General features: G+C 39.3%; 1 protein-coding gene across 4 annotated transcripts in view; it reads right to left on the minus strand.

Annotated features, from left to right (window-relative positions):
• Nucleotides 1-23,045, minus strand: part of LOC307181555 (uncharacterized protein) — a 312,309-nt gene that overhangs the window by 89,360 nt on the left and 199,904 nt on the right. For all 4 annotated transcript variants that reach the window (XR_013826947.1, XR_013826948.1, XM_079912082.1 and 1 more), the window contains exon 4: nucleotides 22,496-22,700. Coding sequence is in view for 2 of the 4 variants with exons in the window: in XM_079912082.1 (XP_079768208.1) it covers nucleotides 22,496-22,700 (205 nt within the window). In the remaining 2 variants the exon portion in view is untranslated. The remainder of the gene's footprint in view (nucleotides 1-22,495; nucleotides 22,701-23,045) is intronic.

Genomic DNA, 23,045 nt, shown 5'->3' on the forward strand with positions numbered 1-23,045 from the left:
TTGTATGTATGTATTTGGAACTACTTATGAACAAAGATGCATGGTTGAGAAAAGGGAAGGGGATAAAGGAATCGAGGCACAGTCACACTCCTTGGAAAGTGCTGCTTTAGGGTTTGAGTATTAACATGGGAATATTTTCTGATACATAATTAGATGAAGGAGAAAGATGATCACCATGCATCGTGTCAGGAATGGTCTAATTTTATTTAAAGCTGTCCTGGTAACAGTTTCTTGTCAAATCTCACAAGTTTTCTTCTGTATCTATGATTGTACAAATGATTTAGAAAGGCTGCCCTTTCTCAAAAATTATGGAAGTTTTCATCTATATCTTACTTTAGTAACTGTAAGCACTATTCTTCAAAATTGAACTCTGTATTTCATCTATAACTTTTTAAGTATAGTAAGTCAAGAAACCATTTACTTTTTTCCCCAGATTGTTGGTCAGTTATTTAAACTACATTTATGGAAAATTTTGAATTTCTTGCCACTTATTTGAACTAAATTGCTTATCATTAACCACATCTGTATCTGTAATGATGTTGCAGGGGAGGAAAAATGTTTCTTCTCCTGTCTTAAGTTCAGTAACTGGGTTCTGTAAATTAAACTGACCATATACAGTTAACAAACAGGAAAAAAAAATATTTCATATACACACAGGAGCCAAACAAATAAGGAGCTAGCTTCCTAATGGTCAAAGTTAAAAGCTTATATAACTAACTCATTAGGGGAAAGGAAGGGAGGAGAAATGGCTTCTATGGGAAAAATAGGTTTCTTTACAGAGGACAAATGGGTTTTAAGAACAGAAGGAAGAAGAACTAAAGAGCAAACAAACAGTGATGAAAAATACAATAAATGAAATTAAAAATTCTCTAGAAGGAATCAATAGCAGAATAACTGAGGCAGAAGAACGGTTAAGTGACCTGGAAGATAAAATAGTGGAAATAACTCCCACAGACCACAATAAAGAAAAAAGAATGAAAAGATTTGAGGACAGTCTCAGAGACTGCTGGGACAACATTAAACACACCAACATCCGAATTATAGGGGTCCCAGAAGAAGAAGAGGAAAAGAAAGGGACTGAGAAAATATTTGAAGAGATTATAGTTGAAAACTTCCTTAATACGGGAAAGGAAATATTCGGTCAAGTACAGGAAGGACAGAGAGTCCCATAAAGGATAAATCCAAGGAGAAACATGCCAAGAAACATATTAATCAAACTATCAAAACTTAAATACAAAGAAAAAATATTAAAAGCAGCACGCGATACACAACAAATAACATACAAGGGAATCCCCATCAGGTTAACAGCTGATCTTTCACCAGAAACTCTGCAAGCCAGAAGGGAGTGGCAAGACATATTTAAAGCGATGAAAGGGAAAGAGCTACAACCAAGATGACTCTACCCAGCAAGGATCTCATTCAGATTGACAGAGAAATTAAAACCTTTACAGACACACAAAAGCTAAGAGAATTCAGCACCATCAAACCAGCTTTACAACAAATACTAAAGGAACTTCTCTAGGCAGGAAACACAAGAGAAGGAAAGACCTACAATAACAAACCCAAAACAATAAAGAAAATGGTAATATGAACATACATATCAATAACTACCTTAAATGTAAATGGATTAAATGCTCCAACCAAAAGACATAGACTGGATGAATGTATACAAAAACAAGACCCGTATATATGCTGTCTACAAGAGACCCAGCTCAGACCTAGGGACACATACAAACTGGAAGAAATGGATAAATTCTTAGAAAAGCAGAACTTTCCAAGACTGAACCAGGAAGAAATAGAAAATATAAACAGACCAATCACAAGCACTGAAATTGAGACTGTGATTAAAAATCTTCTAACAAACAAAAGCCTAGGACCAGATGGTTTCACAGGTGAATTCTATCAAACATTTAGAGAAGAGCTAACACCTATACTTCTCAAACTCTTCCAAAATATAGCAGAGGAAGGAACACTCTCAAAGTCATTCTATGAGGACACCATCACCCTGATACCAAAACCAGACAAAGATGTCACAAAGAAAACCACAGCCCAATACCACTGATGAACAAACATGCAAAACTTCTCAACAAAATACCAGCAACAGAATCCAACAGCACATTAAAAGGATAATACACCATGATCAAGAGGGGTTTATCCCAGGAATGAAAGGATTCTTCAATATATGCAAATCAATCAATGTGATAAACCATATTAACAAACTGAAGGAGAAAAACTATAAAATCATCTCAATAGATGCAGAAAAAGCTTTCGACAATATTCAACACCCATTTATTATAAAAACTCTCCAGAAAGTAGGCATAGAGGGAACCTACCTCAACATAATAAAGGCCATATATCATAAACCCACAGTCAACATTGTTCTCAATGGTGAAAAACTGAAACTGTTTCCTCTAAGATCAGGAACAAGACAAGGTTGTCCACTCTCACCACTCTTATTCAAAATAATTTTGGAAGTTTAAGCCACAGCAATCAGAGAAGCAAAAGAAATAAAGGGAATCCAAATCGGAAAAAAAGAAGTAAAACTGTCACTGTTTGCAGATGAAATGATGCTATATGTAGAGAATCCTAAAGACGTGACCAGAAAACTACTAGAGCCAATCAATGCATTTGGTAAAGTAGCAGGATACAAAATTAATGCACAGAAACCTCTTGCATTACTACACACTAATGATTAAAAATCTGAAAGAGAAATTAAGGAAACACTCCCATTTCCCATTGCAACAAAAAGAATAAAATACCTAGGAATATGCCTACCTAAAGAGACAAAAGACCTGTATGCAGAACACTATAAGACGTTGATGAAAGAAATTAAATATGACACAAACAGATGGAGAGATATACCATGTTCTTGGATTGGAAGAATCAACACTATGAAAATGACTATACTACCCAAAGCAAACTACAGATTCAATGCAATCTCTATCAAACTACCAATGGCAATTTTCACAGAACTAGAACAAAACATTTCACAATTTGTGAAACACAGAAGACCCTGAAGAGCCAAAGCAATCTTGAGAAAGGAAAACGGAGCTGGAGGAATCAGGTTCCTGGACTTCAAACTATATTATAAAGTTACAGTAATCAAGACAGTATGGTACTGGCACAAAAACAGAAATATAGATCAATGGAACAGGATAGAAAGCCCAGAGATAAACCCACACACATATGATCACCTTATGTTTGATAAAGGAGGCAAGAATATAAAATGGAGAAAAGACAGCCTCTTCAATAAGTGGTGCTGGGAAAACTGGACAGCTACATGTAAAAGAATCAAATTAGAACACTCCCTAACACTATACACAAAAATAAACTCAAAATCGATTAAAGACCTAAATGTAAGGCCAGACACTATAAAACTCTTAGAGGAAAACATAGGCAGAACACTTTTTGACATAAATCACAGGAAGATTCTTTTTGACCCACCTCCTAGAGAAATGGAAATAAAAGCAAAAATAAACAAATGGGACCGAATGAAACTTAAAAGCTTTTGCACAGCAAAGGAAACCATTAACAAGAAGAAAAGACAACACTCAGAATGGGAGAAAATATTTGCAAATGAAGCAACTGACAAAGGATTAATCTTCAAAATTTACAAGCAGGTCATGCAGCTCAATATCAAAAAAACAAACAACCCAATCCAAAAATGGGCAGAAGACTTAAACAGACATTTCTCCAAAGCAGATATACAGATTGCAAAGAAATACATGAAAGGATGCTCAACATCGCTAATCACTAGAGAAATGCAAATCGAAACTACAGTGAGGTATCACCTCACACCAGACAGAATGGCCATCATCAAAAAATCTACAAACAGTAAATGCTGGAGAGGGTATGGAGAAAAGGGAACACTCTTGCACTGTTGGTGGGAATGTAAATTGATACAGCCACTATGGAGAACAGTACGGAGATTCCTTAAAAAACTAAAAATAGAACTACCATACGACCCAGCAATCCCACTACTGGGCATACACCCTGAGAAAACCATAATTCAAAAAGAGTCATGTACCATAATGTTCATTGCAGCTCTATTTACAATACCCAGGACACGGAAGCAACTTAAGTGTCCGTGGACAGATGAATGGATAAAGAAGATGTGGCACATATATACAATGGAATATTACTCAGCCATATAAAGAAATGAAATTAAGTTATCTGTAGTGAAGTGGACTTAGAGTCTGTCATACAGAATGAAGTAAGTCAGAAAGAGAAAAATAATTACCATATGCTGACACGTATAAATGGAATCTAAAAGAAGAGAAAAATAGTTCTGAAGAACCTAGGGGCAGGACAGGAAGAAAGACACAGACGTACAGAATGTACTTGAGGACACGGGGATGGGGAAGGGTAAGCTGGGACGAAGTGAAAGAGTGGCATGGACATATATACACTACCAAATGTAAAACAGGTAGCTAGTGGGAAGCAGCCACATAGCACAGGGAGATCAGCTCGGTGCTTTGAGACCACCTAGAGGGGTAGGATAGGGAGGTTGGGAGGGAGACGCAAGAGGGAGGAGATATGGGGATACATGTATATGTATAGCTGATTCACTTTGTTATAAAGCAGAAACTAACACACCATTGTAAAACAATTATACTCCAATAAAGATGTTAAAAAAAAACAAACATAGTTTGACTGATCAAAACTCCAATATTTGCCACAATACTAAAGTATGTTCAACCCTCAGATGCACAAGGCGCAAAGTTCCAGAAATGCCGCAGGGTCTCTGGCATCTCTTTACGTCTGTGGTTTTTCCTGAATGGGCTTCAAGTGTTATTGAGGGAATTAGACTGTGGGGGTGTGGCAGGGAAGTGACCGGACTTTCAAACAGTCAGTATCAACCAGCTGACTTCTGAACGAGCCTCCATTTTATATTTTTCTTTTTTATATTCTTGCCTCCTTTATCAAAACTAAGGTGACCATATGTGTGTGGGTTTATCTCTGGGCTTTCTATCTTGTCCCATTGATCTATGTTTCTGTTTTTGTGCCAGTACCATATTGTCTTGATTACTGTAGCTCTGTATTCTAGTCTGAAGTCTGGGAGCCTGATTCCTCCAGCTCCGTTTTTCTTTCTCAAGATTGCTTTGGCTCTTCGGGGTCTTTTGTATTTCCATATAAATTGTGCAATTTTTTGTTCTAGTTCTGTGAAAAATGCTATTGGTAATTTGATAGGGATTGCATTGAATCTGTAGATTGCTTTGGGTAGTAGAGTCATTTTCACAATGTTGATTCTTCCAATCCAAGAACATGGTCTATCTCTCCATCTGTTTTTATCATCTTCAATTTCTTTCATCAGGGTTTTATAGTTTTCTGCGTACAGGTCTTTTGTCTCTTTTGGTAGGTTTATTCCTAGGTATTTTATTCTTTTTGTTGCAATGGTAAATAAGACCAAATATGGTTTTTTAACATTATTCTAAAACCAAAAAGAGGTTATTTTTTGTGACACTGTCCAATTCTATTTTTATGTAACCAAACATTGTATTCATTTTATCATTCTGTTGTTTAACACTGAGCTTCTTCTAGATATTAAATGAAAAGGATGGCTCTGTTTGAGGAGGACTATAAAAAGGCAGCAGTTGAGAAGAGGTAGCATGATCTGAGCAGCAGTAAAGAAATGAGAACGGACCCTCTTGAAACAGCAGTCCAAGCTGCAGGACCTAGGAGAACAGAAATAAATCTAAACCTCACCCAAAAAGGAGAATTTTTCCTCTCACTCATATAGCCTGATATTAATACATGCTAAGAAATATATGAAAATTAGTCTGAGAGTTGGCAATACGAATTAGTTGTCATGAAGTGATCAAAAATGACACTGATTTTCAAAAACACTTGTAAAGGATACATTGGAAATTTGTATTTTAATTCACATGACTTTACAGATTTTATCACTGCAAAGGGGGACAAAAACCCATTGCTGGAAGCATGTGGTAACAATTAAAGTGTTATGTGCAGCCTATTCTTGAGAAGGGTATATTTATAGATTTCATAATAGGCTACCTTTTAATTTTTGTTTTTTTTCCTATATCTTTCTGTTCAGATTTATATTTTAATGTGCCTTAAAACATCATCACCTGAAAAAGAACGAAATGCTTACCTGCTTAATGAATAATGCAGTTTTCTAAGAAATGAGAAATAACTACCCTAAACATTTCAATTGGACATAAAATTCCTTAAATTTTTAAATAACAACGTAGCTTTACTACTGTCCTTTGGAAATGGTTAAAGATCTAAGTCAGTTGCAGTTCCAAGCACATTACAGCATAAATTGACCAAAGTCAGAGTAACACTTTACTGTGACAAACACTAACTTTTCATGCATCAGTGAGAAATCAACTGAAATCCTTGTGGGCAAGAAGCCACAGCATAGAATTAGGATCCACTGGCAGTATGGGTGTATTTTTATCACAAAGCTCTCAAACAATGATTGTTTTATAAGATCTTATTTTCTAGAGCATCATAATAAAAGTATATATTTACATATATGTGTATATATATATACACACATGCATGCACACACACACATACCCTCATAGATTTAGCAGAACGTTGAAAAGAAATATGATAAAGTGATCATACTACAGCTTTGCAGGTAATTATACACAAAGAAGAATGTTGAAGAACATGGATTTTTCTTATCACATTGAAACCAGCCTCCAGGTTCTTTAATTTCAGAAATCGGGAAGTGCAGGATTCTCTACGATGAACAATATTTTTAGTGAGATAATAAAAACACTGTGTAATTACATACTGTTTTTAAGCTGAGTGCTTGGCAAACATTGTCCTGAAAGCACACTGTCGAGTTGGCCATGCTTTCTCTTTAATTTGGAAATGCTCATTTATATGTGCTGAAAAGAATTACAATTTCGAGAATATATGATGATGAACGTAGGTGAGCAGAGGGTGAATGTAAGTCCTGCAGATTATTTGCTAAGGAAGACCAAAAATGCAATTAAGGGTTTCTTTACATAAATCATGGCTCACGTACTCTCATATTCATTTATTTATATATACATTAAACAAACTTCAATTGAGGGTGTACCTCACGCTAGAGATTTTATTAGTGTATACAACAAACAAAACAAAACAGACAAAACAAAACGACAGCAAAAAGACCTTGATCTCAGGCTTAATATGATAAAGGTTTGCTTTATTCTAACACACTCAATGTCCCCATGGGAGGTTGGGTCCTGCTGCTACTTGCTGTCACTCAGGGTCTCAGGCTCCTTCTGTCCAGGAATCTGATCACCCCCTGGGGTCTCCGGTTCTGTTTTTGCTTGAGGAAAAGACAGAGGCCTTTCTCCAACCACCTCCAAGATCTGCCCCCAGGCCTGTGACCACAGTTAAACTGGAGCAAAACTGGCCGGAGGCCCTGGGCGGGCTCAGTGACCAGCCAGTGCGCCCCTGCGGCCGTGCCGAGAAAGGCATGGGGCCAGATTCCACGTGCACGAGTTCAGGTGAGGCACATGTCACGCTGGGTGAGGGAATTTCTCAGGGTAAGAGCATCTCCCAGGATGCAGGACTTAACCTGTGGCAGGGACCCAGGGATAATGCCACCACGTTGCTGAAGCAGCTCTTCCAGCAGTAGGGACCATGACTGCCCACAATAAGAGAAGCAGCAGTTACGAAGGAACCAGAAGGCTGAGAGGTTTGTGTGCTACAGCGGCAGTGTTGTGTGCGTAGCTTCCCGGCGCTGCAGTCACAGATTCCGGCAAACCTGGTGCTTGAAACAGCACACTTTATTACCCCACAGTTCTGAGACCAGAAATCAGAATTCAGTTTCACTGGGCTGAAACCACAGCATCCAGGTCTGTGCTCCCTCTGGAGGGTCTAGGGGAGCATCTGCGGTCCACTTCCCAGCTTCCAGGGCAGCATCCTGGGCTCCTGGCCCCTTTGGGCATCTCCAGAGCCTCGGCTTAGCACCTCCACTATCACCTCACCGCCTTCTCTGCCTCCTGCTATGAGGACCCTTCTGTTTGCCTGAGGGCCCATCTGGGTAATCCAGGATAATCTTCCATCTCTAGACCTTTAGCTTAATCACATCTGCCAGGTCCCTGAGACCACGTGGGCACACTCGGGGGCCGCCGTTGACCAGCACACTATGTATTCCATCCCAATGCAGCCTGGTATCCACTGCATTTATGATGCTGAAGAGGAGGAGGGTTAGGGGTACTTCTCTCCAGGCCGAGGCTCCATTAGCAGGTGCTGTCACACTCTTAGGCTCAATGACAGCAATGGAATGAGAGGATCCCTGCATAACAGAGTCATCGCATATGGAACCGGGGGAATAACTGAGGTCCTGGCCCAGCTCTGGCTCACAGGGTGTCTACTGTCTCCTTGACGAGACAGTGATGGAAGGTCCATGGAAGAACCACAGAGAAGCCCACTCAAAGATGACACACAGCACGCACATGGAAGTAGGACGTGCCCTAAATCAGCGACCCATGAGCTACTGCTCCATGCACAACATACATCCAAGACAGGAAAGTGAGGGTTAGAGTGGACCCACATACCAGAACTCCTAGAGACGCATTTTGGGAATCCATGCTTTCTGCACTTTACAACTCTGGGCTCGGAAGGTTTAGAAGCCCTGATTCCCACCAGGAATCTTCCCACCAGGGGAGCAAAAGACCCAATGTTACCTCCCTCCTCAGGTGGCCTGGGAGATGAAGAGCACAAGGGCCCAGTGGTCGAGGCCATTGCTGCTTCTCCTCTGCAGCCCAGCTTCTCCCTCTGGATAATTCGGACCCAAATATTGTTTTTCACTATCATTCAGTTCAAAATATTTTCATATTATCACTGAATGTACCATCTAATCCACAGATTATTTCACAGTCTTGTTTGATATCCAAACACTTAGGCACTTTTGTTTGTCCTGCCCTTAGTGATTTCTGGATGAATCCTGCTGGGGTCAGTGAACACACTTCACAGGATTTTAACCCTTGGAAATATGCTCAGACTTATTTTACGGCCCAGCATGCGGTCTATTCTGGTAAATGTTTCAGGTGCCCATGGAATAGTGTATTCTACAGTTTGAATGCAGTGTCTATATACATCAAATAGATAAAGTGCATTAACTGAGTTGCTTAAATCTACTACGTATTCATTGTTTTTTTCCTGCTCATTCTAGCAGTTATTAAGATGGACGTGTTAAAATCTTGAATCATGGTCGTGTCAGGACCTGAAAGTTGACATCCAGGGGTGGAACACCAATTCTGCCACTTAGTTTTTGCAAACGTAGTTGTGCAATTTTTCTTAAATTACTTAAGACTTGAGTAAAGTATACTGCAGGTGAAAAGATCTCCTAGGATTTTACCATTGTTTGAAACATTCAAATAAAACACGCCTTCTTTTCCTAATGTGTTATTGAATTCTGAGGCTATTAAATGTTCACTGTCAGAGAAATCTCTTCCCAGTTTTTTTGGAACATAAGTTGCGATTGTAAAATTTTCTATCCAACAGAAATGTCTACAAATCCATCCATCCTCTTTGAGGTTGTGCATTCCAAGGACGATGAGGTCTGATGCAGCAAAGCTCAAGGACATCCTGTACTTACTTCTAAGACTCTCACTGCTTCTTACTCTATCACAGCCAGGTGCTTCTCACCTGGGTCAGGGTGATGGCACTGAACACAAAGCAAGAAATCTCCCTTCTCATCACAGCTGGGCCCCTAACCAACACTGTGATTGTGGACAAGTAATTCGATCTCTCTGGGGGATCAAAGCTTATTTACTTATGAAATGGATTGGTTTTGTATTAGTGTTTTTCAGCTTTTTTTTTTCCTTTCTCAGAACTATCCAAGAAAAGACTTTGGAACAGAGGTGTGGGTCTTGTGTGTAAAAATCACCTGGGAGCTGCACTGGAGGTAGGAATTGTGGGCCCAACTCAGAGATGGAGATTATCTGATTCTGATTTCTGATATAATCAGGGGAGGGTCCAATATCCAAACCACTTTAGAAAGAGCAAAACCCCACAATCTGATAGCACTTCAGCATCCCCCCCTCAGTTCTGTTTTAACCAGAGCTGCTCAGTTTTTATGTTTTTTGAACATTGGGTTTGGCATAAGATTTCCTTTGAAAAATAGAATTCCTTAAAAACAAGATATATGTATTGTATATGTATATGTTTTGTATATATAAATAAATATATATTTGAAAACTAATGCAACAGTGAATGTTCATTTCCTACTTGTGTATGACATAAGAAACACGCAATGATATATTATTTATGTGTTATTTTTATTTACTTATTTTTAATGAAGTATAGTTAATTTACAATGCTGTGTTTGTTTCTGGTATACAGCAAGGTGATTCAGTAATATGCATATATATTCTTTTTCATATTCTTTGCCATTATGGTTTACCACAGGATACTGAACACAGTTCCCTGTGCTGTACAGTAGGACCCTGTTGTTTATTTATGCATTCTTTTTGGAAGACCGATGTGACAGATGACTCTAGAGCTCTCACACTCTAAGATGCTGTGATCACTCTGCTTCCTTCCCTTGACGGTCCATAGGCTCAAGGTTCTGTTCAGACTTACATGTGAACACGTTCTGTCAGAACAAATTGCTTAAAGCATCAAAGGAGTGCAAATGTAATGTGGGGACTGTCTAAGTGACCTGGAGGTCATGATGAGATCAGTGTGATCACAAATCCTGTCACAGCTTTGTGAAATAAGCAAGATATCAAGTCCTTACTAACCCTCACCTGCACTAGAGCAGACTGCCCATGTTGGGATTGAAGGTATTGGATATTACATGTGGCCGCTCCGTGTCAGGGTGTAGAGCATGCCCAGTGGTCAGTGGGTTAATTTGGGCTGGAATGTCTCATCCCCAGAGTTCAACCACCAACTACATGAACCCAAATAAATGTGTTTCTCTTCCTGCATCATTTACTTGATTATTTTAAGCATCATATTTGTTCTCCTTAACTTCCAGGATTGATGGCTAGGTGAAAGACGAGGTAATGTGTGCAAAAGAGATTTATAAACTATAAACTAAAGATAAACTAAAAATGTGAAAAGAAATTGATATATAAGCATCAAGCAGACTTAGGGTCACACATGCAGCATCTTCAGAATATGTGGACATAAGGCACTCAGGCAATAAATCAAATAAAAATGAGGGAGTAAATTGGATGAAACATTTACTATACCCACTGCTGTCAGGAATCCCTGTTTTGTTAAGCTCAGGAGGGTGTGCATTGTGTGTGGCAGACAACTCTGTGTTATCAAGCCTGGCATATCAAGAGCAGAAAAGCAGTAATCTGCAAGGATACTGACTTACAAAAACAAATGATCTGGGCCTCTTGGCAATTGTGAGCAGTCCCAATGTGGACCCAAAACGCCAAGTAAACTTTCTTATAATCGTTTTCAAGGTTTTGGCTTTTTTTTTTTTTTTTTTTTACTGGAGTGTATATTCTTCGAAAACTTGCATTTGTTTAAGATGCCATACTTCTCTAGGATGTCTTTAATCATTGGTTGCTTACACTTGCAATCATGTCTTATTTCTTTTATAATTCTTTATTTGGAACTCAGCTAAATGAATATAATAGTTAATACTGAGAAACTACTTACTCATTTAAATGAAAAGAAATGGAATTTTCATTAGTAAAAATAGTTCTTCATCTTTAAATGAGAAGAAAAGGACAATGATGTATAGCCAATAATGATGGGTAAATCCGTTTATCACTCTTTCTCAGTGAAGGCCATTTCATTTCTCTTTGCAGGGAGAAAAAATTAAAATAAAAAAATCACATTTTCAGTAGTAAGTTGAACAGATTTGAACAGAAAGAGGAATCCCACTTCATGCTCTGAGTGATGTTATCTTAACATGACACTTTTTTTTTTTCCAAATTTTTCATCTCAGCCATCCATCTCTGAGAGGGAAGCATGATGTTTTATGTGGCAGAAGGCAGAAGATGCTTTGGTGAATTATCTTTTCAGAGGCGCTTGTCTTTTCCTGGAAGCTCAGTGATTACCACTGAGGGCTCTAAAATGAATGCTTTTTCTTGGTCATTAAGCTGGAAGGCTGGGTTACCTCAGTAATTAAAAAGCTCAATTCACTTGAGTCAAGAGGGCTGCCTGTGGCCAGCGGTGTTGGCCAGACTGCTCTGAGCAGGAGGGAAAGTTCCAGCTGAGAGAGGTTTTTAAAGTTTAACTTGAAAACACGCTTGGAGCCTCTGATCTCATCAGGTGGCTACTTGTCAAATATGTTCTGCCACCATTAGCTGATCTGGGGAATAATTTGTCTGCCCTTCAAAAAAATTAAGTCGGAATCCAGGCTTTCCCAGGCAGGAAATAGCAGCCTGCAGGATTATTTGAAAGTGTAACTGGCTGGCACATGAAAAGAAAATTAACAACTGTCAGAGTAACAGCACTACTTTTCCCCATGTTCAAGAAAAGACTGTCTTTACAATTTTATCAAAATCAGTAGTTTTATTTCTAAACTGTAGAGTAGGTGTTGCACCTTCCTGATGTTGCCAAATGCTTCCAGGGTCTCAATTTGCTTTTAAAAGTGGTAGAGTCCAAAAGAAATGGACTATTAGTATTTTTTCCAGAAAGTCATTTCCTTGTTTTGCTCCACCGAAGAATTTACCTAGGAACTACTGAAAAATTATTCTTAAGCATGAAATACTTTGAAGGAATAAAATTAATTTACAATAATACCTAAACAAAGTTAAAACAGGGAAATACGCCTACGGATAATTAAAAAATATTATTGAGTTCTATGTCAGACAAGGAGGAGAAAATCAGCTGTGTAAAGTTATCCAAGCAAGGTTCTCAGAGGCAAAGTTAGAAAGAAAGACGAACATATGAGGACAGTACTAAGAACATAGTAAGTTCTACGATACTGAGATATTCATTAATAATTCATAAACTTTATAGATCAATCTGGCCCAGAGGAGTCAGAAGATCTGCACAGAGGACATGAGAATATTTCCTTTGTTCACTTTGTGAAAACATGGACAAAAGGTTTTGTCAACTCAAGCTACTCTTGTTTAGTTGCCCAGAGTCTTGGGAATTTTGAAGCTGACAGTAGAGGAATATACAACCCGTGTAGAATCCCAGCAGCGATGCCATCCTATATTTCCACGTAAAGGGAGGAAACTATGAAAGCACAGTTGCAAAATGGAGAAGGCACAGCCTGCCACCATTCGTTTATCTAAGTAGACACCTCTTAGAAATCACCCCACTTTTATTCTACAATTTTCTAAACCCTTACACCAGGCTTTGAAAAGAGACATTGATCTGTATCATCGTTTACAGAGTGCTGAACCTGCAAAGATACAACAGGAAATCAGGGGAGGGACGTCCCTGGCGGTCCAGTGGTTAAGACTTTGCCTTCCACTGCAGGGGGTGTGGGTTCAATCCCTGGTCAGGAGGCTAAGATCCCACATGCCTCTCGGCCAATAAAACCAAAACATAAAACAGAAGCAAAATTGTAACAAATTCAATACAGACTTAAAAAAAATGGTCCACATCAAAAAAAAAAAAAAAAAAACTTTAAAAAAAGAAAGGAAATCAGGGGAAGGGCCAGGGTAAGAAATGATCACCTTCAAGGCACATCTAGGAGCTTCTCTAGAGAACAGAGCTGGGCTCTGTCGGAATCGCTTCATTAAAGAAGTGGCATTTCACTGCGATGCCGACAGGCAGAATAGGGAGCAGTTTTCAATCCCGGTGAGTTTCTCCAGGAGTAGCAAATGTGAAGGATTGTTTCCCCAACATATGCAAATTCCCTCTCCCCTCGCTGTGTTTTGTTTACCTCGGTGCAGTTATTACAGATGATGGGAACCCATCATTCACTGCTTTGCAAGCATCCGCTAAGCCCCAGAAGAAATATACCTGCATTGTTTTGTGTGTGTCTTTGTTCTGTGAGTCCCGGCACCCACTTATGGTCACCCCCAGCAAGCGCCACTGAGTGAAGGCGAGGGCCGTGCAGGATGGCTGCTCTTCTGAGGAAGGGGGAGCTGAGAGACACAAGGCTGGACTCCCTGATCTAAAAGTCCACTGTCACCTGCCTCGCAGGGCAACTAGTGGGAACAAAGAGCCACAAAGTCTCAGTGCTACACAAAAATAAGCACCCTCTTTTCTCTGCTAATCTTGGTTGGGTTCGTTGGGTGGCTCAGCTGGTGGATGGGTGGCTCTCTGGGACAGCTCAGGCCCATGTCTCTTCCCCTCTTTCCAGCATCTTGGGATAGTCTGAGATGTTCTCATGGTTATGAGCCAACGGGGACCTAGGTAGCCAAGGTCTGGAATTGGCTGGTTGGAGCTCCCCCTCTTTCTACCAGATCGAGTCAGATGGTCAGTGGAGTCATGTGATGCAGAAATACACTCTGCCCCTCTCCTGAGAGAGGAAAGCCGCACAGTAAAGGGATAGGTTTAGGGAACATGAAAAACTGGGGCCGGTCGTGCAGTGCAATACGCTGCCTTTGCAGCAAACTCCTGAAACACAATGTAAACACCAAATCACAACCACCCCCTGAAGCACAGTTACAACCTTGTTTTTAACTAGTGGCAAAGCCATATCACTAATGACGAACTGTTAAGAACAGAGCATCTACCAGCATTGAAACAACACAGAAAAGCTCCTCCAGGGTACGTCTGTGTGAGAAGAACCAGGATCAGCAAGCAGACACCATGCCACAAACTCATATGAGCTAAAGATAAGAACCTGTGAAAAATGCACGTTTGCAGATTCTCTTAACAAAAGTGGATGCTGTAGGCCACTTGCTCTCAGCTCACGGGTCACAAAGTTAAAGGCATTTCAATCAGCTGTAGAATTGGATGCATGTTTGACTACTGGAACACTCACATCTCTTGTACACACGAGCTGAAGGACACACAGTGTGGGTTCTGCAAGATGCATGAGGTCAAAGGTTGAGAGTCATGTTTCTCAGCCACTCACACATACCCATGTGTCTACTATAGACTCATCTTTACATGGAAAGAATTGAAAACTATGGACCCCCCTACCCCTTCAGTGAAATCTAAATTCCAAACAAAATCTCAATTTTTTTTTCCATTTTGCTTTGAGCTGTACAGGTTTTTTATCCACATTGATTATTTGCAAGAGAGTGTCTTAAAAGTTCAGAACAACTTTAACATACCTTTTCTTTGTGTCATTACCATAAATACCCTCCCGAGGGCAAGAGGATTTCTTTAAAATTATACATAGTGTTTTGTTGGATTGTCAGACAAGATGCCCGGGTGTCAGGAGACCTTTAGCCACCAACCGTTACATCAGAGAGAGGACCCTCTGCAGCTCTGTCTCCTATCCTAAGCTAACTGGCCTTTACAGATTCACACTTGGATGGACGCACGTGACCCAGCACAGATACCCAGCTCCCGGTGATGCCAGTCCAGCTGAGTACTGAAAACCTTCATTTACCTCTGTTAAAATGTGGTATGGCCACTCCTTACCCCTGCGTGTTATCAGAACGTTCTTTAGAAAAGATGTGGGGAGCTCCTGAAAGGCCCCCTCCTCAGTTGATATATCTCCCTAAAATTGCTGGCAGCTTCCCCAACGCACCTGTCCCTGTCCCGGAATGTTAGGGCTTGTTTCCAAAGCTGAGAATGAATGGCTCCTGCTTCCTGAAACTGACAGCATCGTGGAGAAAAGTCCTACCCCCAGAATAACGACAACTGTCCCTCAAATCTTCTGCTCCTTTTATTGAATTAAAAATGTGAAAGGGTGGGAAGCCAAGAGAGTCTGAAACAGCTAAATATGCCTTTGAAATTCTGAACAGATGACCATACAAAGTGTTATGAGAAAGAAAAATATTCTAATTCTGAATTCATTGATAACCAGCAGTGAGTGATCTTAAGCAACATCATTTCCCCCTGCATTTTATCTCAAAAAAGTGAACGATAGTAAACACTTTGATTTCTTCAAAACATTTTCATCTAAGATTACATTACTACTTTTTAAAATAATAATTCAACGGCTTGATGATGTTTCTTACAAAGGTGGCAGAAGGAATGATTAAAGTAGAAAAGAAGGAAATTAAGAGAGTAAGAACCAAGGAACATCCCACTTCTCATTACCCTTATACAAATGGTACTGTCATTCCTGAACACAGATATCATCTGTTCGTTACAAGAAATAAAGAAACGGCAAGCTGAATATTTGTAGAAAAGCACAGATGACATTAAGCTGTCTAAGTCACTAAACGGCTACACTTTTGCTGGAATTAAACAAAAAGAATCTTAGCCCGCCATGTCTATTTGCAGCTGCTCTCATGGGCGTGCTCCAAGTTCAGACTGGGCATCCACAGTCATCACCGTATCAGAACATCTGAAAAGGTGGTTTTTAATCATGCAGATTTGTGTGAACTCTTAAGTCCAAGTAAAAATATAAGGAGAACAAGGCACTCTACACAGAAGGCAGCCACCTTTGACAACCCAGCTCCTACAGTTCTGAGACGTGTGGAAAGGAAGTAAGATTAATTTCTATTTGGGCAGGTGGCCAATGGTAGGTTATAGGTGGGTTTTGTCACAGCAAATCAGAAAATCACATAATCTGAAAATGAATTCAGGCAACACCAGCGATCTTAATGCTTTTGGTCTCAATGCAGTGGTGATTTTAGGCCAAATCATCCATACTTAGAGCTGACCTGGATGCAGAGGAAGGGGAGACAGGTGTGTTTTACCTTCTCAAGGGGCATCGTGAATGCAGTTTACTTACGTCGCTGCTAATGCCCTTCGCTTCCCTGTCGCTTTTCAGGTTTTCACTGACTGAAGTGAAGCAGAGACAGTTCTATGGAAACTTGAAAGGAGTCCCTGATTTACAGTCATGCTCAATCACTCAGCAAACGTACACTGGGCTCCAAACATCAGCCCGGCAGTGTTGAGATCAGGGACCACAATAGTGAAAAGGCCAGCGTTTCTGCTCCCTTAAAATTGGGTGGAGTGCCCAAAGAGTCTATGTGTTGATAGGGAAGCAAACGGCCTTGGATGTTCTAACAGGAAAACGGGGGGACATTGAACACCCTTAGACCGGAAGATGCTCTTGGACACTGCTTTATCTTGTATTCAAATTTAGCATCTCTATTCAAAAACCTCCACCACGTATTCTTTCTTTTAAAAAGGTAATGGGTAAGGTACAGATGCATGGTCAAAAATGATTGGTTTTATGATCTCTTAAAGCCTCACAGTTTATAAAATATACTTATTCTTATATTTGACATAATAACAAGGATAGAAGCCAGTATTTCCTTAGATTATCCACTTACACTCTTTATACTTGGCAGGTATTTTTCTATGTTTTGCTTCCATGTGACTGTGTAAAAATGGCCTAATATAACTTGATATTCTTTGCTTTTGGACAAGATCAATGTAGATGTAAAAATATATTTTAAAATGGTCTACTTTTTCCTCAAAGTATCTTTTTCTCAAGAGAAGTCTGGTTTTTTTTTAATAGTTTTTCACTGTTTTCTTTTTCTTCAGTCATGAGCAACATCATTCTATATTTTACAAAAGATAACGGAATAACTGACAAAAGCTTTAAACATGCTTCTATTAAAACATAAAACCTAGTCTAATAAAATAATTAGTAATCTTGACTCACGTGTAATTTTTAAAAAGAACCTCTTTGATTCTGGCGCATTAACCTGACAGGTGGCGGTGGCGTCATAACCCCATCCTTGAATTCTCAATCATTTTTCCTCAAAGGACATTTCTGAATTTTTAATTTCTGTAGACTCTAGGACAGATTAATTTTGAATGCTGAAATCAACTCAGTATAGGTCTACAATAACTACTACAATTACTGTTATAACATGTTTGTCTAAAGAAAATCCTTATTCTCTGCACCACCCTGTTTCCCTTTTTCACAGTGCCATGCTTTGGATTCTCATATAAAAATAAAGCAAAGTTCCTGCGTGTTCCAGTGAACACTTAATTTTCATGTGAGGCATTGGAAAATCTATTAACCTTTTAACTTAATTGTTATTAATATTAGCACGTGTCATTAGCTGCAGCAAAAAGAGGCTTTCTTATTGATGGAAATCGGGTGTCACACCCCTGACGTGCTGTGGCATCCTGGTTAGGAGACATTGATCGCCAGACCGAATGATCCCTCTGATGGATGGTTTGGGCATGTGGCTAATTTTCAGTTGATGACAAGGGGAAGCTGTCACAGAAGCAATGATCAGGATCCATCGTGTTAGAAGACAAATCTCATGGCTCATGCGTTCCTGGCCTAGGTCAAGCTTCCTTCGTGTCCTGAGTAATACACAGTCTGTTTCTCTGACCCTGGCGTCTCCTGTCTTTTGTTAGTAGGAAACTGGGGCTGGCTATTTGGTTAGCTTACAAGCAGGGTGAAATTCAGACCTTTAGTTTCAAACCTAACACATGTGTGCACAGACAGAACACAAATGCATCTAGAGCAAAATACAGAAGACAATGTCTAGATCCAAAGTAGTAAAGAAGTGACTGATAGGTTCACTTCTAGTTCTATTACTACAAAGATCATACATGTTATGCATGTGACTGTAGAAATTTAAACCTCATTCACGAGATGGGGATTTGGAAATAACAAATACAGCAAAGGAAGCTGGTCAGGAATGAGGGGACTCTAAATCAGGATGTCAAGACAAATTTAAGATCAGAGATCAGAAGTGGCACAACTCAGACATTTAAGCTGTGGTATGATAGAGCTTGTGGGGGAAATCGTGACAGAGGGACACCTGGGGTTTAAATGACTAGTCGCATGTGGCAGAGCTGTCCTCTCTCAGGGCTCCTCAGAGGCTGTGTCAAACCAGAGGGAAGTTGAAATCGGTACCTCGTGTGGATCTGCTACCTGAAGCCCGCAGGTCAATGAGTAATGGAAAGGATCTCTGAGTTCCACCTGCACCATGCTGACAGGACATTCAGCCAGAGTTTCAAAATCAACTCAACTTTAATCTGGTAAAAAGACTTCCTCTCTTGTAAGTATCACTGTTACTGTATAACATTAACTCGAAATCCAATAAAACATTTTAAAGCATCTGGAAAACACTGATACTCCCTCATGTAGTGCCCTCTTGAATAATAACAGTACATTTCCTCTTCTAAAAGCAATTATGCATTTCTTTTTTTTTTTCGTTGCGGAGCACAGGCTCGGGACGCGCAGGCTCAGCGGCCATGGCTCAGCGGCCTAGCCGCTCCGCAGCATGTGGGATCTTCCCGGACCGGGGCACGAGCCCGTGTCCCCTGCATCGGCAGGCGGACTCTCAACCACTGCGCCATCAAAAGCCCTGTGCATTTCTTTTACAAGAAATTTGCTTTCATTTAGAAATTACTTTGTAAAATTTGCTTATGAGCTTAATTGGAACCTGAATCATTTATTTTTCTCAAGTCCTTGTGTTAAAGAAAAGCATTGTGCAAGGAAATGAGTTTATTTTTAATGATGAAAGCAGAAGTTCAAACTCAGTGAATGTAATGGAAAAAAACCAATAATTTGTTTTGTCAGGCTTTTTCTTGAGATTTTAATATCAATATATTTGTCCTTAATTTACCTCAAATGCTGAAACTTTTTAACATTCCAGTTCTTCTGCATGAACAACTTTATTTACTAGAAAAAGATGGTTTTGAAATCTTCTCATGTCATTGCCTTAGCAACCGAATCCTGTACCTTTTATTGTTTTTCAAATTTCATCACATTTCAAACAAGAGTTCTTGATATAACTCTTAACTCTTGATATAACTCAATAACAGCTAATGCTTATTTATTGCTTGCTTTGGGCCAGGGAGTATTCCAAGTGTTTTATATTTACTATCTCTGTTATTCCTCTTAAGGACCCTAAGTGATAAATATTCCCACTTAACAGATGGAGAATTGGAAGCGTCAGAGTTCAGCCTCACTGCCCAAGTTCACAAAGAGTGTTGTGTAAGAATGGACATTTCAACTAAAGTCAGACCCTAACTCCCAGGCCCGTAACCACTGTCCTTTACTGCTTCAAATAGGGCATTTTCAACAACAACATCTATAATTTGAAGGAAATCTTTGGCCCTCTTTGAAGGTACCATATTTACTTTTTAACAGCTTTCGCTTTTGTCCAACTTGCAATGACTATGGGACACTTCAAACAGAAACTCCACACCTTCCCTTTCCCCTGACGTTACATCTGCTGGATGATTCAGATATTGCTACAAACTACTTAACGGCTTGTAACTATAAATTATTTGCACTTATTTGACAATTCTGGTTCTCTTTTGTAGGTGTCAAATCCTTTACAGTGTTAACCCTCCCATTCCCCCTTCAGGAAGATAATGTACAAAAGTAAGCAAAATGAAGAGTTTGGTAGCATCCTTATTTTCATTACACTTGACCTCCTGTTTTCAACATTTGCAAACCTGCTGCGTGAAAACTGCGGTACTTGATCTGGACTGGAATGCTAGGTGTGGACCTTCAGTGTATTTTCAGAGTGGCCCAGGTAGGTTTTTACAAAGTCAACAGAAAATGTTTTAAAAAGTCCATTTGATAATGCACTGTTCTCCCTCTCTTAGGATGTAGTAGCTTTGACATTTGCGCGGCCACTTGTAAGGTAGGTTTTATGTCCCTGGGGCATTTCCGTGGGATGCTCTAAGAAGCACTGATGCCACTGACAAGAGGGACCTTTCTCTGGAGGAGGCTGAAGGTCCCTTTGGACCAGGTGTTTGGTAGATGGGCCTCCAGGCTGGGAAGACAAGACAATGCCACGGATGGTGGTTGATTTTACCTTCTTATTTCTTTAGGAAGAAGGTCTGATGTCATTCCTCTTACAATACTGCCTTTCCAAGTCACCTCTGAGCATTCTGAACGATGGTACCCAGTGTGGACCCAGTGGAGTCCGACACCAGCTTTATTACTCCTTCCCCCTTTGTTAATGCCTCAGGCCAATACTGCATGAATAGTGAATTTTGTACAGAAGTACATTATGTCAAGTAGTCAAAGCCTGAGGAAGGACTATTTTCTGGACAGCAATCTCAATTCAGACTTTTTTTTTGGCCATGCCCCGTGTCTTGCAGGATCTTAGTTCGCTGACCCGGGATCGAACCCAGGCCCACAGTAGTGAAAGTGCCGAGTCCCAAACCACTGGACCGCCAGAGAAGTCCCCAGACTGTTTTTTTTTAAAGAGTTTAAGTACTAAAGATATCTAATTATACCTAATTTGAAAGATAGGGACATGCATAGGAAACATATCAGAAAGACAAATATTCCTACACATCTTTCTATAATTTACCAACATATTTGAAATACGGTCTCTAATAATTTAAGTATTTAATACAGGTCTATTTTTGGTGTAAAAAAGTATTACAAAGCTCTTACAAATTATTTGCCTGAGACGTGACTTTATTGACCGCTTACAACACTTTTAATTTTATATTTATTGACTATATATATGTTGTTTCATGATATTTTGTAGTTCTCACTTGCAAGGAGTTTATTTCTAAATAAAATGAGGTAAAATATGAAAATTCTTTGAGCCTTGTCCGGCACCTCATAGTTATGAAAAATTGGTTTCCATACCAGACTCCCCCTCAGCCTATTTATAATAAAGGAGAACTTTGTTCTATTTGATTCCCTGAAATCCATTACTGCCATAAATAGGTGGGACAAAATGAGATTAATTTTTGACCAAAGTAGCAAGCTATTTATTTTAGAATTGCTGAACTATAACTATTTTACTGCTAATAAAAGTCAGAGAGTCCTGGGTTACACCACAGTATGTATGGTAGCCTAAATCTGTGTTCTGGAGAGACTGAGAAAAATGGAGAACAAAATGCCTGGTCCTTGTAAACATTCAGAAGAAATTCTAAATACATTCAAGGCATTCTGGGTGTTTGGCAATGAAGAAAAACCATAAACCAAATTCACAGAAGACTGTAGAGCAGTGGTTTAAAAAAGTGTTTATAAAAACATTTGTTTTAGGTATAACACCTGATCTAAAAAATTGTTTTTCTGAATTAAAGTTTTATCTTGCATCAGTGATAAAAATTGTTTATTAAAATCAGAGCTCTCAAAGCATCAGGATATTTTAGTTAAATAACGATGACAAATAATCTGGTATATATTTGACAGGTGGTAACTAGACTTACCACGTGATCCTTTTGTAATGTATAAAAATATCAAATCACAACGTTGTATGTCTGAAACTAATATAATATTGTAAGTCAATTATTCTTCAATAAAAATTTATATTCTCTACTCTTACAAATTCTTTGTATAAATTAATGATTACAAATCCCATAAATCTATGCTACTGTCATCCCAACTTCACACACAGACGCACCTCTGAGATACTGTGGGCTCACTCCAGACCAACACAGTAAATGAGTCACACAAATTCTCTGGCTTCCTAGTGCATATAAAAGTTACGGTTCCACCATACTGCAGTCTATTATTACTTCTCCCAATTTGATTTCCGATTTATCTCTTCTCCCCCGTTGATAATGTAAAGAGAAGCCTTGCCCTTCCACAGAAGAGAATGTAAATGTGGCATCAGCCCACACTCACCATTATCCAGAAGCTCCTGTCTGGTGAAGCTACACAATGTAGGCCTGTAGCTATTTGGCGATAAAGCATCTAGAACTAATTTATTCTTCCCAGAGTGTCCTTCTCTCCCTCGCCATATTGTTCTTCTCTCGGCACCTCTAGGCACTTTCTTTGAATTCTTAGGAGCACGACTTTCTAAGTCATTCAAGCTGACACCCTTCATGACCTGCCAAAGGCAAAAACATAAACCCAGTTTTACTACTGAGGAGTTCTGACAAGGTGCTTCTTGAGGAAAAGTGAAGCATTTCATTATATGAAAGTAAAAGCAAGTCACTTCTTGTAGGAAAAAAATTTCCTCAGAAAAAAATAGGAAAAATGCAATGTTAACAACTCCATTTTATAGATTTCTAATTTGACCCATTTAGTCATTTCTTAGAATAAGAGGCATAATAAAAACACATGTTTAGTGTTAGACCATAAATATTTAACCCAGCTTTGAAATGATTCCTTTTTAACGTTATTGAAAACAGAGGTAACCACTAGTTGGATTATGATAAACATATCTTTTCAA

The sequence above is a fragment of the Stenella coeruleoalba genome (genome assembly GCF_951394435.1).
Source record: "Stenella coeruleoalba genome assembly, chromosome: 2".
NCBI classification, from domain to species: domain Eukaryota; kingdom Metazoa; phylum Chordata; class Mammalia; order Artiodactyla; family Delphinidae; genus Stenella; species Stenella coeruleoalba.